Source organism: Malania oleifera, chromosome 10 (assembly GCF_029873635.1).
Source record: "Malania oleifera isolate guangnan ecotype guangnan chromosome 10, ASM2987363v1, whole genome shotgun sequence".
Lineage (NCBI taxonomy): Eukaryota > Viridiplantae > Streptophyta > Magnoliopsida > Santalales > Ximeniaceae > Malania > Malania oleifera.
The window spans coordinates 16,402,862-16,425,131 of record NC_080426.1 but is presented as its reverse complement, the minus strand read 5'-3'; the positions used below and the strand labels follow the sequence as shown (position 1 = coordinate 16,425,131).

At 37.1% G+C, this 22,270-nt stretch overlaps 1 protein-coding gene across 7 annotated transcripts in view; it reads right to left on the bottom strand.

Annotated features, from left to right (window-relative positions):
- LOC131165423 (uncharacterized) overlaps positions 1-22,270 on the bottom strand; it is an 86,220-nt gene that overhangs the window by 46,784 nt on the left and 17,166 nt on the right. For all 7 annotated transcript variants that reach the window (XR_009139562.1, XR_009139561.1, XM_058123228.1 and 4 more), the window contains 2 exons: positions 20,750-20,827; positions 20,050-20,125 (listed from right to left, as the gene is read on the bottom strand). Coding sequence is in view for 5 of the 7 variants with exons in the window: in XM_058123228.1 (XP_057979211.1) it covers positions 20,050-20,125; positions 20,750-20,827 (154 nt within the window). In the remaining 2 variants the exon portion in view is untranslated. The remainder of the gene's footprint in view (positions 1-20,049; positions 20,126-20,749; positions 20,828-22,270) is intronic.

The window sequence follows — 22,270 nt, the reverse complement described above, 5'->3', positions numbered from 1 at the left end:
ATTAGATATTAAAAAACTAAAGCTTAATTTGTTTTTGGGAATTTGTGGAAACTGAAAAGAAGTACGTTAGTTGATCAATACAAATTGCAGAAACCGTAAGGGAGTACGTTGATTGGTTAACACCCAAAGACTTATTAACTGAAAGTTTATTTAAGGTCTAAGTTTTTGGAAAGAGTATTCGATTACATATTGAGCATCATATTGAGAAATAAATCCATCAATACGGGCTTAAATCAATCATATACACAGGGCTACAAACAAAGCTAAAAAATTGCCAAAAGTGCTGCATATTGTATTTTGTGATTGATTGCTTTGAGTTATTAAAGTGCTGAATCTTGAACGCATTGCTGGAATCAATCTAACTTGTGTATCTTGTTTGGATCATTTTGGTTTAATTGAATTGCTGGAAGAATATTTGAAAATCTACAAAGTATTCAAGTTACCATACTTACACTTAATTATAAAGGTTTATAACTTAATTAATTTTCCGCTGAACTTGTGATTATAAACCAATTTTGTTTGTGTTGTATTGAAGTATTGGTTTGTGGATTGATTGTCCAAATAAGGTTTGGTTGTGTGATTGTTAAATCAACAAGAGGTTAAGAATTCTTAAAAAGAATTAAAAGAAAATTTTAAAAACCAATTCACCCCCCCTCTTAGGACTACACCTTAACTTTTATGTATTAAGAAGAATGTACAAAGAGGATGAGAATTCCTCAAAAAGCGAAAAAGAAAAAAATAATAAAATAATAAACCAAAGGCTAAGTAAAGATAGCCAGTCAATCCCGTCGAATGTAAGAAAAAAACCATATTGCAAAATAACCTTAGAGAACACACACAAGGACACTAAAAACACAATCCTGTATTACTACCGATTAATTTGGTCGATCAGCTATCCCTAGGGTCCAAATAACCGATAATCAAAGGTCTACAAACCAAAGTTTTAATTTCAGAAGTACATTTATGCGAGGCGTAGGTACTAGCACCCCCTACGCACCTATTTTACGACCGGATCTATTAAGCTTCATTTGATCACCGATCCATTTATTATCCTTCATTTTATTCATATTACCTTTGCATTTAATATTGCTCCACGATGTGTTCCCACGGTATTGTGATTTAAAATGCAAAACTTCCCACACCTTAAGAAAACCAATAGAGAGTGCTATTACGTCCCCTTATAGCATCCATCGCAAAATTCACTAATTAGGCTTAGTGTTTTCAAGTTCCCAAGCATTCAAACCATTCTCAGATTCAAATAGAAATTAAATCAAGGTTTCACAACAATTCATAGTCATACCACGGAAAAATGCAATCACATGTCATTAAGGCGTCATGTTCAATTCAAACTATCATGGGCCTAAACAAACATCATAAAAGTATCCTTCCACTGCATTTTGGAACAATTCAACAATCCTTCATTCACAAATAGGTAAATGCACATGAAACAAGGTACCGGGGCCACCGAGGCTCAATTTTCATACATTCTTTGAACCTCATACTCAAATTAGGATGCAAATGAACTCAAGATACCATGAAAACTTTTATAAAAAATAAAAAATAAAAAAAATACAAACATCACTGGAAATTTTTGGTATTTTTCAAAAATTTTCTATAATTTTTTATGAAATTTTTAACAATTTATAAAGGCTAAAAAATAATATAAACTATAAGAAAAATTAATAAAAATACTTAAAAAGGACAAAAAATAACCTAAAAAATCCTATGTTTTGGGAAAGCATCCCCTAAACTTCCCAAACAGAAAGCTCCCTAAGAACTTCAAAAGAAAACATTTTTTATTAGAAACAACCAAATTAAAAATAATAATAATAAATAAATAAATAAATAAATAAAGAAAATGGTTTTTTAATAAAAAAAATTTTGGTTGTCTCCCATTTTTTTAGAATTTTTTTTGCAATTTCAAATATTTGTTATTGATTTTTAAAGTTTAATACAATTTTTTAAAAAATAAATAAATAAATAAAATAGGATAGACTGGTTGATCCAAACTCGTCAATCGGTCCAAACAATTTGCCTCAGCACGCATGCACGTGCCACGCAAGCGTGGGGTCGCCAATCAGAAGGTTTTTTGGTGGTCTTCTCTAGAGAAACACCAGAGCAAAGATGCCAGAAACCTGAAAACTTAAATCTCTTACTTTGGCCTCCTTCAAACCACCACCATTTTTCTCCTTTTAGCCCTTCGATTATTTTCCTACCAAAAATAGTGCCAAAAACCTGCAAAATCATGGTTGTTCATCTCTTAGCTAGTCGTCGCTGGCGACCATGGCACCAGCTGGATTCTAGGCCTCCTAAAGCTCTACTGGCCTATTTTTCTACCTATTTCAACCCTAGGTATCTTATTTTTCCTATTTCCCACCATTTTGGTGTCCCATGAGCGTAAATTGATGACCTAGTTTGTTTTCTAACTGCAATGGGTAAATTAATGTCATCAAGTGCAGACTTATCAGATGAAAGCTCATGGCCATCTGTTATCTGACTGGGACTAGGCGTGGACTCATGATTGCTCAGAACTATCACCGGTTCCAACTCTCTTGGTGCCTTAGGTATAAGATTCTCCCTGTACTTTGTCTTTGGCTTTCTTGAGTAAACAAGTATTTCCTTATTATTTTGTTTTTCTGCATCTCCCCCTGAGTTTAAGTGATTGTTTGCACAGGACAGGTCAGGAAATGATGCAATAGAAGACTTAGTAGATGGCATAGAATCAACAGTAGAGAAATCAAAGAACTGATCTTCACTCCACTTCTCCCCACGAAGAGAGGACTTTTGGAAATAAGGAGTGGTTTCAAAGAACATGACATCAAGGCTTGTAGCCTTTCTAAGTAGGAGAGTAACCAATAAAAACGCACTTAATGGCATGAGGTTCCAATTTATACCGATTGTGAGCATGAACATGAACAAATGCAGTACATCCAAAGATTTTCAAAGAGAGATTGAAGTTGAGTCGAGAGTTGGGAAAGCATTCCTAGAATTTCTGGAGAGTGGCAAAAGAAAGAACCCGACTAGGCATTCGATTAATGAGATGTGTAGCTGTTAAAATGGCATCGCCCCAAAAATATTTTTTCATATTTGTAGTGAACATCAATGCTCGCGCTACTTCAAGAATATGCCTATTTTTACGTTCAGCAACCCCATTTTGTTGAGGGGTATCCACACAGCAACTTTGATGAACAATTCCATTTTCTTGAAGATAATGTCCCAAGATATCATTGAAATATTCTGTACCATTATCAGTACGTAAAATTTGAATATGAGTTTGGAATTGTGTTTGAATCATGGAGTGGAAACTGACAAAAATAGATCGGGCTTCAGTTTAATCTTTCAACAAGTAGACCCAACAAATACGAGTATGATCATCAATAAAAGTAACAAACCATTTTGTATAAGTGCGATTAAGAGAGCGTGAGGGCCCCTATAAATCACTGTGAATCATAGTAAACGTGTTGGATGGTTTGTGTGTGGACTTTGGAAATGAATTACGTTGGTATTTTGCAAGTTCACAAATCTCACATTGAAAATTAGAAGAAGTTTATTTGAGCAAATGGAAGGAATTTATTAAAGAAACACAAAAATTCAATTCTATTTTCATGGTATCAGAGCTAGGGTTTCTAAACCTTAGCTACGCAATGGCCGACGGCTTTGTCAACAGGAGAGGGTCGAGATCCTCTGAAAATCTCGATGGCGACTTTGAAGCCACATCCATCGTGAGTTTGAATGGGCCAGACAACTCGGCCTTTCCACTCTCGGTGGAGAAATTGAACGGAAAAAATTTCCGTGAGTAGGCTCAGCCCATCAAACTTGTGATTGAAGGCAAAGGGAGATTAGGATATCTTACCGGAGAGAAGAAAAAAGCCTGCCTCAACCGATGTTGCAGCACTGCAAAAATGGAAGTCTAAGAATTCCATGGTGACTGCGTGGCTCGTAAACCTGATGAAGCCTTCAATTGGAAAGATTTATTTGTTCTTACCAACGGCGAAGGACGTCTGGGACGCTGTTTGCTAGACGTACTCCGATGTCAAGAGCTACTCTCAGATCTTCGAGATAAAAACTCGATTGTGGCAGATGAAGCAAGGTGAGAGAGATGTCACCAAGTACTTCATGGAGATGACACACCTCTAGCAGAAACTCGACCTGAGCGTCGAGGAAGAGTGGGAATGCTCCGGTGACAGCACCCGCTACAAGAGACGACTTGAGAACAAACGAGTCTTCGAGTTCTTGGCCGGCCTCAACCGCGACCTAGACAATGTGTGAGGGAGGATCCTTGGCCGACAACCCCTACCATCGACCCAAGAAGTCTTCGCAGAGGTGAGGCAGGAGGAGAGCCGTAGAAATGTGATGCTGAAGACACCTATTAGCCAAATTGGACCTGAAATATCAGCCCTAAACCCGAAATCTAAAGGGCCTGACGTTTCGAGCCTAATTTCAAAAGCCCCTACGAGATCTGGACAAAAGCCACATAAAGGGAGATTATGGTGCGAGCACTGCCGCAAGCCAGACCATTCAAAAGATACCTGCTGGGAAATTCATGGAAAACTTGCAGATTGGAAGCCAAGGCATAATCAAAAAAATCGTGGCTACTAGCAATAATTCAGCTGAGAAGTCACAAGGCGAGAAAAATAACAATACCACTCCAAGTGGCATATTCAGTCCAAAGCAATTGGAACAACTATATAAAATGTTCTCCTCCATTCAAACATTGGGTCAGTCTTCCACTAGTTTTTTAGCCCACCGAGGTAATTTTCTGTCAGCCTTAAATACTATTTCCCATTACAAATCTCCATGGAAAATTGACTCGGGTGCCTCTAATCATATGACTGATTCTTATCATTTGTTCTCATCCTATTCACCATGTGCTGGAAATTTAAAAGTTAAAATTGCAGATGGATCTCTCTCATCTGTTGCAGGCAGAGGAAATATTCAAATATCCGATTCTATAACTTTAAAATCTATTCTACATGTCCCTAAGTTGTCTTGCAATTTGTTATCCATTAGCCAGTTGACAAAGGATTCCAATTGCTCTACTAAATTTGTTTCATCTCACTGTGTTTTCCAGGACCTATCATTGGGGAAGACGATTGGTAGTGCTAAGACGTGTGAGGGACTCTACTCCTTTGCGGAGGCAAATACGAGTGAACAATGTAATACTGCAATTTGTGATTCTGCATCTATTTCTAGAGATAGTGAAATTTTGTTATGGCATTCTAGGATGGGTCATCCCAATTTTCAATATTTAAGACGTTTATTTCCTTTTTGATCAAATAAAACTTCTTCTGATTTTCAATGTGAAAGTTGTGAGCTTGCAAAACACCAGTGTAATTCCTTCCCAAAGTCTACATACAAATCATCCCGCCCATTTACTATGATTCACAGTGATTTATAGGGCCCCTCACACTCCCTTAATCGCACTCATACGAAATGGTTTGTTACTTTTATTGATGATCATACTCGTATTTAATGGGTCTACTTGTTAAAAGATAAAATTGATGTCCATTCTACTTTCATCACTTTCCACCCCATGATTCAAACACAATTCCTAACTCAAATCCAAATTTTACGTACTGATAATAGTACGGAATATTTCGATAATATCTTGGGACATTATCTTCAAGAAAGTGGAATTGTTCATCAAAGTTCGTGTGTGGATACCCCTCAACAAAATGGGGTTGCTAAACGTAAAAACAAACATATACTTGAAGTAGCTCGGGCATTGATGTTCACTACAAATATGAAAAACTATTTTTGGGGCGATGCCATTTTAACAGCTACGCATCTCATTAATCGGATGCCGAGTCGGGTTCTTTTTTTGCCACTCCTCTCTAGAAATTCCAAGAATATTTCCCCAACTCTCAACTCCTCCAATCTCTCTTTGAAAATCTTTGAATGTACTACATTTGTTTATGTTCACGCTCGTCGAGTTTACGAGCCACGTAGTCACCATGGAATTCTCGAACTTCCATTTTTGCAGAGCTGCAACGTCGGTCGAGGCGGGCTTCTTCCTCTCGCTGGTAAGGTATCCTAACCTCCCTTTGCCTTAAATCACAAGTTTGATGGACTGAGCCCACTCACGGAAATTTTTTCCATTCAATCTCTCCACCGAGAGTGGAAAGGCCAAGTTGTCATAGCCCATTCGAACCCACGATGGAGGTGGCTTCAGAGTCGCCGTCGAGAATTTCAAAGGAGCTCGACCCTCTGCTGTTGACGGCACCGTCGGCCATTGCTAGATAAGGTTTAGAAACCCTAACTCTGATACCATGAAAACAAAATGGAATTTCTGTATTTCTTGAACAATATTGTACAAACCAATATACAACATTTATAATACAATTGGAATGTCTAAATATGGAAACAATCTCCTAACAGAATCACTCTCAATAATATACAATCTTCTACATTTATATACTTCCCTAATTTACACGAAGATACTCGAGATTTCTACAACCTCTTCCTTGCCCAAGAAAAGACTTTTGGCAATAAGAGAAAGTTTTTCCAAGGATAGCAGCTTATCCTTATATGCAATAACTCCTCAATTAACTCAATTATGGCTCAATTAAGATTTAAAAGTGCAATTCAGGGTTCATGTTTGACTTTATGAAGAAAGGCTTGGGGAATGGGGAGAGAAACTTCAATTAGTCTCTCCCATTGAGTTACATTGATAAATTATGATATATTGATATCTAAAAATCTTCTAATTGACAATTTAACAAATGATTATTGAAGCTATGATCATACTTAGTTGAGATTATCTCATGGATTAATATTTTATGGTTTAAGCATTACTGATCTATTTGCTCTATTTAAAATTTTAAACTGAAAATGAATACAAATCAAACAAACTGTTGACTGCTGAATTACTCTGGGAACTCAAGGTACTCTTGGAAATTCAGTTTTCCCAAAGACAGGAGGGGTGACGGTTCACTTTCCAAATTTTTTTGTTGATTGAACATTAACTAAGCATAGGTGGTATTGAATGAGATCATGCATTTTATATATATTCAAAGTCATACCAACACAAAAAGGTATCAAAATACATGTGTGCGAATGATACTCTTATACTTTTACGTACTGCAAGAACTTCATTGCCTATTGTATTTTTTATTATATTGAGCTTATCGTAATATCATTTGAATAGGTTGAAACTATTATAAGCCTCTCTAGTCTCACTAGTTCTGTTAGAAAATAAATAAATAAAAATAAAAAAATAAAAAACCATCAGTGAGCTAGAAAAGAACCTGAGGACCAAAAGTTTCTTTTCATTTGTAAAAGGATAGTTTACCTAGGAGGTAAAGGGTAGGTTGCCCTAAGGGCAGGTTGTATAGTACGTAGGTTGTATTGATTTTGGCAGGTAGCCAAGAGAGAGTGAAAAGGATTCTATAAAGGACATGATGTCCTGAGAGAGATATTTTTCCTGTGGACAACATATTGCAAGCAAGGGTGATAATTTGGCACGAAAGTACAAAATCATCGAATTGTCACTGCCAGCATTAAAAAACAGGTTTTGTTGCTGTAATTTGTGAGTTTTCTTTGTGAATTTGTTTCAATTCAGCAGGGCAATCAAATAATCAATATCAAAAGTTAATTGAAGATAGTTTTAAAAAATTGGGAGTAATGATTGTGGGAAATTGTGTTAAAGACAGATGACTGGAAAAATGAATGCTTTTTGCCATACTCTAGGCATAATAGCAAGCCATTCCATACCTTTCCTAAGTATGGGAAAAAGTATGCAAATTCATTTTTTTATGGAAGATGTCCTATGAATGTGTTTTCTGTAAATAGAGTCATTTGTATGCAAGTTTATCCGAAACCCCATCCAAAGCCTTATGACATATCTTCGAATGATAACACCACCTTACACAGTTACACGTTTATGAGAGATGTTTGTTTCTTATCCAAATGGGTGAATATTTGGCTAATGTTTGCTGTGATATTATACCAATGAAGATTGGCCATGTACTCCTTGGTTCTCTATTGTTGGATGATTTGGGTTTGATTCCAGGACATGAGAACACATATGTCTTCCACTATAAAAGGAAAACATTTTGAAGCCTACTCTACCAACCAATCAGGACAAAGAATCTGAGATTATTGATCATGTCAAAGTTACTAAACTTGAAGACACCACAAGGCAAAGAATGTGTTTGAAGACATCCAAAGTCCTTCAAACATTCCTATTGTAGAGTTTGTCATCCCCGATGAGTTCATTGATGCTAATTCTCGAGTCAAGTCTATGGTGCTGCCAATGAAACGTGGTTTCTTCCTCATTCAAGTGTTCACTTTCGAGACGTCCAAATCTACTTATTCTTTTTGATCCTCCAAAAATTCAAAATCCGGGGCCGACTTTTTTATAATTGGGAGAAAGTTGATGTAGGACAAGCAGCAAGACGTTGGGAAGAGCCATGTTAGAGAATAATTACGAACAATCGGGTTAAAGGATTGTTGGGTTTAATTAGTAGTTTAAAATGTATTTAGTAAAATTAGTATAACATTATGTGTATTTTGGGGGGGCTTGTTAGTAATATTTGTGTAAAGTATGGGTATGTTTGAAACGTAATGTAGTTTTAGGTGTTTTTATGCAATTTCATGTAAAGAGGCTTTCTTATAAATAGTGTGTGAAAGCCATGATGCAGGCAGTTGTTAATGAATTTGAATTGTTGAATTGAACGTGAGTTCCCCCCTGGTATCTCCTCTCTCCTCCCTCCCATTTCCTTCCTCTCTTCTATTTCTTCTAAATTTTCCCATGATTGCAAAACCTTGACGCTGCCCCTGCATCACTTGGTCAAGTGGAAGGTCATCAAACAACCCTTCACTAGGGGACGAACAGACATTAAATAACTGGCTGATTTCAACAATTCTTTACTTGGTGATGAGCTTTGGAGACTTGTTAAAGGGAAAAATCCCTAGAGAAGAATGATCTGGGGGCCAAATATGGGCTTGAGAAGCTTGTGAGCCTTATAGCAAGGGTTGGGATAATTTCTTCTCTTAAATTAGATACACTGTGGGTAATGAAGATAGCATCTTCTTCTAACATAATCTGACGTGGAATATCCCCTTCTTCACACACAATTCCCTAAACTTTTCAGCTTGGCAGGAGACATTTCTCTTGAGAGGAATGCTAACGACTTGGATCTTGACAATTACTCTGATTTTCTTGGTCAAATTTACAGCACAGCCCCCTCGAGCAGCACTTCATATTGGACCCTCAAGAAAAATGGCATATTTTCTGTCAGCTCCTACTATAAAAAATTGAACACAAATTATAGAGTCAGTCTCAACTTCCCCTGAATAGACATTTGGAAGACTCCACCTCCCACCAAAGTTGACTTCTTTGCATGGGAAGCTGCTTTGGGGAAAGTTCCTACCATTAACAACATTCAGAAAAAGGGCATAACTCTTGCAAATAGGTGTTTCTTGTCGCCATCGGAGATCGGTCTAGAATCCACTTGTTAGAGATTGGGGATGATCCAGAACACAAACACAAGCAACCAATCACAAGGAACACTGGAATTACGTGGTTCAGCCAAACTCGGCCTACGTCCACGAGAGAGAGAGAGTTTCACTATATCAATAGGAAATGCAGTAGAGGAGGAGTAACACACACAAACTCAACTCTTAGCTCAACCTCTCCGTCTCTCAATCACAGTTTACAACACACACAGCTCACTTGTTTACACCACCTATTACAATTATGCATTTTCCTCTACAACACACAACCCTTTTTATAGGAGGGGAGAGGAGCCATGGAGATAGCGCAACATGCGTAGCATTTATTTGAGCCAAGAGCATGCGTAGCATTTACTTGGAAGATACAATCTTCTCATTCATTGAGCATGAGTAGCATTTACTTGGAAGATACGATCTTCTCATTTATTGCAATTACATGTGTGGCCCAACAAATCACCCCCTCCAAACATGCGGGGCAACCAAGTGTTGGCTGCTCTGGTGCTAAAAATTGTGTCCTCACCCTAGTCTCTGGGCGACCGCACCCCCTTGCAAGAGTGGCCACACCCCCTCACTAGGGTGCTCATGCAGTGATCATCTTCTGAATGGTTTCAGTGGATCTAGGAGACCCACTGAATCTGAGCATAGCTCCAATTTCTCTGTAGTCACTATCTTTGTCAACATGTCTGCCGGGTTTTTGGTGCCAAGGATCTTCTTAACTGCCACATCAGCAGCAGGTCCCACCTCTGCCACGTCATCAGTGTCATGTCAACATTAACGTCGTCATAATGGTCAGAGAATATACCATCAATCAAGTAATTTTCCATTACTGTTACCATTTACTTGGAAGATATCTTCTCATTCATTAAGCATGTGTAGCATTTACTTAGAAGATACAATCTTCTCCTTTATTGCAACCACATGTGTGGCCCAACAAATCACCCCCTCCAAACATGTGGGGCAACCAAGTGTTAGCTGCTCTGATACTAGTTGTTAGAGATTGGGGATGATCCTGAACACAAACACAAGCAACCAATCACAAGGAACACCGAAGTTACGTGGTTCGGCCAAACTCGGCCTACGTCCACGAGAGAGAGGGAGTTTCACTATATCAATAGGAAATGCAGTGGAGGAGGAGTAATACACTCAAACTCAACTCTCAGCTAAACCTCTCTGCCTCTCAATCACAGTTTACAACACACACAGCTCACTTGCTTACACCACCGATTACACTTATGCATTTTCCTCTACAACACACAACCCTTTTTATAGGTGGGGAGAGGAACCATGGAGACAGCGTAGCATGCGCAGCATTTATTTGAGCCAAGAGCATGCGTAGCATTTACTTGAGCCAAGAGCATGCGTGGCATTTACTTGGAAGATACAATCTTCTCATTCATTGAGCATGCTTAGCATTTACTTGGAAGATACAATCTTCTCATTTATTGCAACCACATGTGTGGCCCAACACCACTGATCATCCTTCTTCACTGTTTATGGATGAGAAACTTTTGGAATCAAGCTCTAGCAATGATTGGGCAGCAGAGGGTTACAGGCTTACAATCAAGACAGTTGAGCAAGAAATTTGGGCCTGGATATCTTTATTATTTGGGCTTTTTGGATACTTTACACTGTTGGAGATAACTGTTTTGTTCTTTTTGTTGAAATTGGGTGGCACCCCTTTTGTGACCTTCAATGAATTCTATCTTTTTATTGATTAAAAGAACAGAAAAATAAAATAATTGCATCATCAGCAAACTGCAGATGAGACGCCATAACTCCATCCCTACCTACAGAAATGCCCAGGGCAAGACCCTTATCAATGACCCTCTCAATCATCCGACACAGCACATCAACAGCCAAAACAAAAAAGAAAAGGAGATAAAGGATCCCCTTGCCTCGCACCCCTAGAATTAGAAATCAAGTTTAAAAATCTAACCAACAATTTTCTGCTCCATTTCTGCACTAGGATATCCACATCATGTAACACTTCATTTAGAAATTCTTTTCTTAAGGGAACCAAAGCAGATCATTGGGCAGAAGTTGGATGAAAAAAATAAGAAAACATATATATAACTATTATAAATTATTTGATTTAATTATGGAACTCATTAATGTGAAACAAGCAATCAAATAGACTCTTCTGATCAAGACAAAAAGTTTTTGGATCTCACTGTTAAAATACCCAAACTGTACCACATCCATGGGACCAATAATGATGCGGTGATGATAAATAATGTTTAATAATTTTTTTTCCCTACTAGTAAACCCTAGATGGCTCAATCAGTTACAATTAAGTTCTTGTTTTAGGACCAAAAACGAATTAATTTAAAAAAAAAAAAAAAAAACAGCACAAGAGAAAATTACAATAACATCGGCAAAGTGAATTCATTTCTAATGGAGAAGCAATAAAACTTGGCAGCAAAGGCAAATAGTTAAATTCCCTCTTTCACTGCTAAGATTTAACCTGATCACTAAAAGATGATTATGAAAATGTTGGAGAGTTATAGTGGGCTTCATGGGAACATGAACCTAACAAAAATATGCCACCTAAGTGTAAAATATTTTCTAATTTCATCAATGGGAAACCATTCATTTCAAATATCCCTCCTACTAGGCATGTAGGTTGTAGAACCACCTATGCAGATACATAAACAATCTACAACAGCTCATGTTGATATTGCCTGTAAAGGGACATCTTGCAAAGACTAAATCACGGGCTCATACCTTATTAACCATAAGAGTGCCCTCAACCTCAAATCCAGGTTGTTCCTTCTCCTACATATTGGGCGAAACTCATTCAAGATTCTGTGCTTTCATGCTTACAAGATTGAAAAAATTTATATGAGTTTCTAATCACAAGGTTGCAATTTTGTCATAAAATAACCTCTATTAGCTTGAAAAAAATCACAACTCTAAGCCCAACATAATCTTCCCTCGACAAATTAAGTAATGCCTACGGTCCCATCTCTGGAAATTCCCCATGCTCACTGTACTTGCTCTAGCCCCTCCCGTATATTTTTTTTCTTTTTTTTTTTTTTTTTTTGGCTGGGACCATTCCCATTCATCATTACAACACAACAGGAGTCAAAAGGTATTAGTAAAAGCATAACCAGCATAAAGACTAAAACATGGGTAAATTCTATGCCTTGTTTTCAATGTCCAGAAACAACAATAAAGCTTATATTAGAGAAATATCTTCACCTTCCATCTATAGATTATTGTACAGTTATTAGAGCATATATTTAGGCATTATTCTTGGGATCTTGTTCCCTTTCTCATATATTTATATACAAATTGTAACCTTGAATATGACATAGAAAAAAGTCCTCCTTCAATTTTAACATGGTATCAAAGCCGACGGTTCTCTACGTATATTTTTTCAAAACCATTTGATTTTCATTTTTTATTTTTTTGCAATCATGTCCAACATCACATCTTCGGAGGTCTCCTCCTCCAATGCAACATCCCCATCAATTCTAGATGTGTCTGCTCCATATTTTCTCCATTCTACTGATCACCCAGGTGCCATCCTAGTCTCCACCCTTCTCAATGGTAACAATTATCCTACCTAGAAGAGAGCCATGAAAATGGCCTTGAATGCCAAAAATAAGTTTGGTTTTGTTAATGGTACCCTTCCCAAACCAACGTCCTCCTCAGCAAAAACTCAATTGTGGGAACGTTGCAGTGATATGATCTTATCATGGATCCTCAACTCCATTGATAAATTCATTGTTCACAGTCTGATCTATTATGAATGCCCCCGTGATGTATGGCTGGATCCTGAGGAACGTTTCTCTCCAAGCCACAATTCTAGAATTTTCAAGTTGAAGCGTGATTTAGGTGCCTCAGATCATATGACTTCCAATTTGTCTTCTCTAGATAATATTCAACTTCTTAATCAATCATGCCCCATTAAGCTTCCAAATGGTGGCATTGTTCCTATAACTCATACTGGCACTCTACATTTTTCTCCTAGTCTCTCTCTTTCTAATGTTCTTTATGTGCCTTCATTTAAATTTAATTTACTGTTTATCAACAAACTCACCACTGCTCTCAATTGTGTTGCTATATTTTTTTTCTACCTCTTGTGTTTTCCAGTACCTATCAACGAGGAGGCTGATTGGAACGAGAGAAGTACGGGATGGACATCACCACTATAAACCTTTCTCCGCCTCAATTTTCCACTCTCAGCGTGTTCCCGACCCTACTCTTTGGCATCAACGTCTTGGTCACCCTTCTATTTCATTCATGTATTCTAAGAACTTTAAATGTTTCGTATTCTTATTTGGCTTGTGATGTTTGTGCTAGAGCAAAGCACACCGTTTACCATTTTCTTTAAATACAAATAAGAGCACATTTTGTTTTAATAGGATTTATTATGACATATGGGGTGGTTATCCTACAACTTCACATTCTGGTGCACATTATTTTTTAACAATCGTAGATGACTACTCGCGTACTACATGGGTCTATCTTATGCACATGAAATTTGATAATTTCACTTGCCTTAAAAATTTTTGCGCATGATTAAAAATCAATTCAATTGCACCATTAAGCATGTGCACACTGATAATGGTCGGGAATTTCTATCCAATCAACTTCAAACTTTTTTTCACGATCAAGGCATTTTTCACAAGCGCACATGTGTGGATACATCTCAACAGAATGGCGTTGCCGAGCGTAAACACTGTCATTTTCTTAATGTGGCTCCGTGTTTACGTTTTCAAGCCAATCTTCCCATATCTTTTTGGGGTGAATGCATTCTCACAGCCACTTATTTAATTAACCGCACTCCTCCACCCAGCCTCACTCATAAGTCACCTTATGAACTGCTTTTTTAGAAACCACCATCGTATACACACTTGCGAGTATTTGGGTGTTTGTGCTATGCCCAAACTGCTCGCCAACATTGCGATAAATTCTCTTTTCGTGCTCTTCGATGTGTTTTCTTAGGCTATCCTGCCCATCATAAGGCTTATCGTGTATACGATCTTGAAAACAAAAAAAATTTCATCTCCCGTGATGTCACTTTTAAAGAAAATGTTTTTCCCTATCATCACATACTTCCAAATCCTACATCTTGTCCAATCCTTCCCCTCCCTATTCTTGCTATCCATCCTTCCTACACTTTACCTATCCAACCAAACACACCTATCCCTAGTCCCTCATCTCTCCCTCTTTCTCCCTTGGTCTCCTCACCCTCACCCTCTTCCCCACCACCCCCTCCACCCATCTCTTCACGGCCAAGACGAGTTGCCACACATCCCTTTTACTTGGACGATTATATCTGCCCTCTTTTACCAAAATCTTCCACGGCTTCACAAGTTTTAAGATCTTCCTCAGGTATAGTTCCTTGTCTCTACTCTTTTTTATCTTATCATCGTTTTTCTAATCGTCATTTGGCTTTTCTTTCTGTTATGTCCCAACATCCCGACCCCACCTCATATTCTCAAGTTGTGCACCACCCACATAGGCGTGATGTCATGGCTGCTGAAATCCAAGCCTTAGAAGCCAATCATACTTAGATTCTTCAACCCCTTCCATCTGAAAAAAACCAATTGGCTGTAAGTGGGTGTTCAAAACAAAAATTGGGGCTGATGGATCCATAGAACGACACAAAGCTCGCTTGGTGGCCAAGGGTTACACTCAAGTAGAAAGTTTGGATTATCATGACACTTTTACTCCTGTTGCTAAACTAGAAACTGTTAGGTGTGTTCTTGCAGTGGCTGCAGCTCGGAATTGGCATCTCCTTCAATTGGACATCAACAATGCTTTTCTCCACAATGACCTCGATGAGGAGGTTTATATGACCCCTCCACCGAGTTATTGCACACAAGGGGAGACTTGTGTTTGTCGTCTTCAGAAATCACTCTATGGCCTTAAGCAAGCCTCTTACAATTGGTTCCCTAAATTATCTTCTATTTTACTTGCTAAGGGTTTCACCCAATCTCAGGCCGATCACTCTCTCTTCACCCACTCTCGGGATCAGTCTTTTACTCTCATACTTATTTATATTGATGACATTCTCATGGCAAGCAATGATCTCTCCGATATTAGCAATTTCAAGGTCATGCTTGCTCAAAAATTCAAACTCAAGGATCTTGGCAAACTAAAATATTTACTTGGCCTCGAAGTTGCTCGCTCTCCCACTGAAATATTTCTTAATCAACGAAAATGTGCTCTTAATATCCTCATCATCCTGCCAACTTTCCCATGGAACAAAACCTCAAGCTCAATAATACTAATGGTGATCTTCTCTCCAATCCAAGCTCGTTTCGACGACTCATTGGCCGTTTGATATATCTCAACATCACTCGTCCTGACATTGGGTTTCCAGTCAACATTCTAAGCCAATTTATGCACTAGCCTAGACAACCACATTATGATGTTGTTGTACGTATTCTTTAGTACATTAAGGCATCTCCAGGCCAAGGCTTATTTTTTCCTACTGCCAACACTCTTCAAGTCTCAGCCTACTCTGATTCGGATTGGGCTAGTTGTCCACTCACTCGCCGCTGCACCACCGATTTTTTTATTCAGCTGGGCACTAGCCCCATTTCCTAGCGCACTAAGAAACAAACTACAGTCTCTCGCTCCTCGGCCGAAGCTGAGTATCTGGCACTTGCTTCCACTACCTGTGAATTTACATGGCTCAAAACTCTTTTAAATGATCTTGATGTACCGCATTTCCAGCCTATGCTATTATATTGTGACAACCAAGCGGCTCTTTACATTGCGCAGAATCCTACTTTCCACGAACGTACAAAACATATAGAAATTGATTGTCATGTTGTTTGTGAAAAGTTACAGGCTAGCCTCATCTTCACTAAGCACGTTCCTACCCACAGTCAGCTTGCCGATATCTTCACCAAAGCTTTGGGTTGTGAACCTTTCCAAGACTTATCACACAGGTTGGGCATTATTAATCTCCATGCTCCAACTTGAGAGGGAGTATTAGAGAAATATTTTCACCTTCCATCTATAGATTATTGTACAGTCATTAGAGCAGATATTTAGGCATTATTCTTGGAATTATTCTTGTGATCTTGTTCCCTTTCTCATGTATTTATATACAAACTGTAACCTTGAATATGACATAGAAAAAAGTCCTTCTTCAATTTTAACAGCTTATGATACACTCCCACTTTTCTTCACAAAATCAATACACTCCTTGAAAGAACAAATTTATATAGCCATGTCAAATGCATGATAGCTTCTCCTTCCCTTAAGGACTACAACCTTTCACCATAACCAAGGGCCTTCTAAGAAAAAGCCTCTCATAATTCTTGGGTTAATTGCATGTAGGTTACCCCTGGAATCCTAAATTTTAGTGAATTCCCAACTTATTCGCATTGACTACCCAAAACTCAAAAAGTGACCAGAATGGAGGAAAACTAATTTACAAGGATGATTATAACCTTACTTATATTTACTTAAATAAAATATTTTAAACCCTAATCTCATTACTTTGTAACTCTCCCTCTCTCAAAGGTAACTAATTACACAAACTCCATCAACACTGTTAGGCTACACATAGATGAATGGAAGATTGGTTAACATTTTTGCCCCTTGTTCAATATTTCCAAGTGCCTAATGTATGTGAATTGCCCAAATCTATTCTTATGCATTAGATTATATTGAGGGTTCCCCTTCCTATCTCTATGACACAAGGCTTGGGAATATTATGTGTTTTTCCATGCAAAGCTATAAATTTTTCATCTAAGTTTTATTAATTTGGGAATGTTTTAAAATTTTGTCATGATTTTCATCCATTTTGATTTGTAGCCCCTTTTGCCACATCTAGCATCCCTTGGTTTTTCTTTCAAGCTTTCTTCAATTTTCCAGTGGTCGTTGTATTCTTAGGCAAGTCTTTCCCTCTGCATGGCAATTTCTTATTTTTGGTTCGCCTGTAAGAGGGTGTTTGGCTCGAGTTATTCTAGAAGCTCACTTGGAATCAATGGGTTCTTATGCCCAAAAATAGGATTATTATCTCATAAAAATATTTTTGTTTAGTTCATTCATCACAATTCCTGAAAATATAAGATTATAATGTTTCACACAACATGGGAATTCAAATGTTATTTCAATAAGATTACCAAAATACCCCTAAACTAGTAATGATAATAAATAGTGGGTATATTCTTGTCACTCACTAGTAATAATAATTATAATAATAATAGCAGCAGCAGTAACAACAACAAATATTTTAATCATAATAATGCAAAATGATAATAATCATAATAATAATATTATTGAATAATAATTTTATAGTAATAATCATAATAACGAAAATAAATAAACAATAATTAATATTATTTTATTATTATTATTAGCCAACAAAACTAATCACTGAAAACCAATAATAATAATAATAATAATAATTTATTTTTATTTTTAGTTTAATATTTTTCTTTTTAATATTAATTTGTTTTTCAGTTTTTTGTTTTTTTTTATGATTTCATATCCTCGGTCAAATTTTAGATTATCTCCCTCTCTTAATATATCTTCTTTTTTATTAAATAAAAATAATAATATTATTATTAGTGAACAAGACGGAGCAATTTTGTCAAGGAGCAATGAATGCTGGGAGATTTTTGTCCCGTATACCTAAAGGAATCCAAGATTACCCAAGGACGAGAGGGTTCTGGGGGCATTCCTGAGGAATCTAACATGCCCACCACAGGGGATTCCCATGGTTCCAATTGTGGGCATCCAGCATTCCACATTTTTAGAATCCTAAACGATAACCCATGCCAAACATCCCTGAAATTCATTTTTTATTTTTATTTTTGCATTTGCACCAATAGAATTTCAAACTTTTGAGTTTTTATTTTATTTTTAGATTTTTAAGGGCCTGATTCTTTATCCTCAACTCCACATTCCGAACAAAGTTGGAACATTTATTGACTTTGCTTCCATCAAATTTTGCAGCACTTTTTGTCGACAGGAAAGATTTTACAGAATGTATAGAACTGCTGTATCCATCATGTTTTATTGCAAGGTGCCTTTGCATTCATTTGTATGCAGTTTATTCTAATCCATTAATTTCAGGTTTCCAGATGGCTAACAATATGTTAAAACATTCAAGTATTCAACATGGGCGGGATTCATATGTTGTTTTCCCACTTCAAGTATTTGCCTTGGCTTGAAAAAATGGGGCATGGAAGGTCTAGAGAGTGAGGCAGCTAACTTCATGGGGACTCTCAACTCCCTAACTTATCAAGTGTTATACAATTATTAAGGGATTAAATTGCTACTATTCTAAGAACTAAGGGGATTTCTTGCCAAAAGATTTTTATCCCTTTACAGCTTAAGTAAGGGTATAGGTGTCCTTTAGAAAGTTTCTCTCTCCATCTGAGTAATCCCAATCTTCGAAAAAAAAAAAAATTTGGGAGGACATTGCACCAATAGTGACAAATAAGGTGGGAGCTTACTCAAATTGAGAACTAAGGGGGTTACTTGCAACTATCCCCCGAGAATTAAGGGTAATTTGTTAAAAGCCCACACTTTTCAGCTAGGGAAAATGAAATACGGCAATATCAATTCCAAAGTTTTCAGCACCTGAACACTGAACACTGTTAGATTTCCACTACACCTAAAAGGTTAATCTATTAGGTTGGGGCCAACAATGTATATCAAGCCTTAACATTCCCCCGCACATGCAGTCTGACAGTACGTGGAGAGATAAACACGCGATAAATAACATCCATGATATGAAACACAATAATATTTTTTTAAATGCACACAATAAACGCAGGCAACAAAACTAGAACCCAAGACCTCCTGGTAACCAGCTCTAATACCATGTTAGATTACCACTTTACCTAAAAGCTTAAGTAATTAGGATGTGGATCAACAATGTATATCAAGCTTTAACAAACACAAAACGAGATGGTTTTACAAGTGGCAGACCTTCAAACATGCGAAGGGAATACCATGACAATGCCATCATTTTTCTTCTTTAAAAAAACTAAAAAATGGAGTATATATATATCCAACACCTTCTCTAGTTTAAAATCCCTCCTTTGCTGAGATAGTGGTCTTAAATATTGAGGGGTGTTGGTAATGTCACATACTAAAAGTGCTGTCGCAGAAAGCAAAAATTTGTGTTTCTCCAACCTTATCTTTGGTCCATGTGTAACATTTTCGTGCAAATAGTTGAAAGCAGCCATCAATCACTAATATGTCTGGACTATGAATCAAATAATCAACCATAACTGTAACCAAGAATTCTACATAATTAATATTTTTAATGCAGTTCTCTTGTTCACTTCATTAGGATCTACTCTATAATCAAGTGAAGTAAAATAATTTACAAATTACTAAATAAAATCTTGAATGCAAGTCCACCTCATCACATCTATGATCATTTGAGGCCGTGTACCATTATGCCTCCATGCATAATTTGTATACTTCAATGCATTACATGTCTCTTAACAACACTCATGATAAAGCTGCAAGCATGCAACCATAGCTACAAAACCTTGACCCAATAAAAAGGAAACAACTAAACCATCAATATTTGTTTTGAAAAACAAATGTGAATATAAAAAAATATTGATTTGCTAGTCATCAGAAAATAGGGAAAATTACCAGATTGCCCATGCTGAAACTCTTTACCAGAAATAAATCCATCCACCATGTGTGCACCCGCCCCACAAACTGGGCTCTACAAAACCAAAATTACGCCCCAAACTCAATAGCAGAAGTGCAGGTTTTTTTTTTTTTCACCAGAAAAAAGGGGGGGGGGGGGGGAGCAGATTCAATATCAGTATGGAACAGACTGCTTCACCACTATCAGATGCTCAATTAACAGCTGAAATTTTTTGTCCTAATTATTGATTTTATGTCACCCCATGATGCTCTTCCACATCAAAATCAACAATATCTACCAAATAAAATACATATAGTAAAAAAAATACTTTTAAGCTAGGCATGCACAGAATACATGAACTAAAAGTCTCAACTGCCTAAGAAAATAGAACAATGTACAAACTGTCAGAAGAGAAGGGGGAAGCTCAAATTCTTCCATAGAAAGTACATCATTGAACATCAATGAAAGAGTGGCAAGAAGTAAAACTTCCATAAGCATCATTAACATGCCATTTAATTTGCAGGCCTTAGCTTAAATAATAGTTAATGAGGCAGTTGGCATGCATACACACAAGTAGCACCAACTGAAGGCATACAACAACCAAAGACAAATATTTAGAAGAAATCAGACAACATATCCTTTAAATTTCCCAAAAAAATGTAAGCTTCCAAGTTACGAAAATAATGTAATTGAGCATACCTGGAGGTGATGTAATGCCTTGAGCAAATTATCTTGTACATTAAGTAAAGTATCTTGTATATCAAGCAAATTCGCTCTCTGCACAACCAAACAAAAGGCAGGTTAGCAACAGAATTACAACTCAACTTATACTCTCTCCCATAAATTATCAAAACCTGCATTAAAAGTTTGAATCCAAAACCTACAGAAATGAAATAGACAAGGAATAAGAACAAGAACTTGATATCTATTCATGCAACAGAAGCACCTGAGACAGCAGTAGCAATGTCCAACCAGCATAAAAAAGAAGTTTCAGTTATGGCATGAGACCAACCCAAAAAATTACTAACTACAAGTAACTGAATTCTATGAACCAAAAGCAGAATCAGAATATTTTCTGTAATCAGCAAGATTGGGAACCATAATGGTTTAGCGAGGGTTCTATGGAGACTCCAGCCATATACCACAACTGTGCCCGACCAAAAATCAACAATGGTGTCCATCAACAATGTCTACATCTCAAGAGAGACACAAACACATGTGCATGTGTTTGCTAACTGCTAACAATAAAAATTGATGAACTTCCATAGTGGAATAGAACCCATATAAGTACAACTCAATCCATATTCAACAATAAAATATTGTGCTGCTCTTAGTTGTGCCAGTGCTTTCATCTTCGGTCTCCATAACTGCTAAAACACATAGAATCTCTATGGAAGATATTAACAGAGATTGAGCAGCAGCATCCTCCAGTTCCATATAGTAATCACTTGTGCCTTGCAGCATGATGGGGTAGAGACATAAAGAAAGAGAAAAAGAAGAAAAAAGGAAAGTGATAGGGAAAAACACACTCAAATCAAATTCATTTATGGTCGACTAATTTGAAATCAGGATGGCCAAGTTGTGACCATCCATCTAACATCATTGAAATTTGTGAATTCAGTAAATTTTCATTATATCCCCCCTTAATCCTTCAGAAGTTGGTAGAGTCACCAATTTTCAATGATAACATAATGCAGGAAGTTTGAAATAGGATCAATAAAAATTTGGTCCATGAGAAATCCCACTATATCTGAAGATACAGCAGGTCTCCTCTTGTCCGAAGTAATTGAGCACAAGATATTGAGAGACCATAGATCCACATACTGCAATGTTATTACTGAAGTTAGAACATACATCTCCAAAATTTATCAGTTAAGACAGTATATAGTGTTCTTAAAGGTAAGTGTTTAGTGCTTACTACAAAAGCAATTTTTTACCATATTTAAAGCAAAATAGCTGCTTATTTTGGGCTTCTGGTTGAGTTAAATTCCCTGCTAAGATAAAAGACCTCCTTGCAGCTCAATAATGAGACTTTTTAGAGATCCACAGCATCATGTTGAGGAATGAATTATGCAGAAATGCAAAATGCACATAAAAATTTTGTGATGTCTGCTATATATTGCAGAATATATCTCAAAGTTGGTGATAATGCATATAAATGATGCACCACAACTGAGCACTCGGTCACATGGGGTTCTATACTGGGAACCCCAGACCATG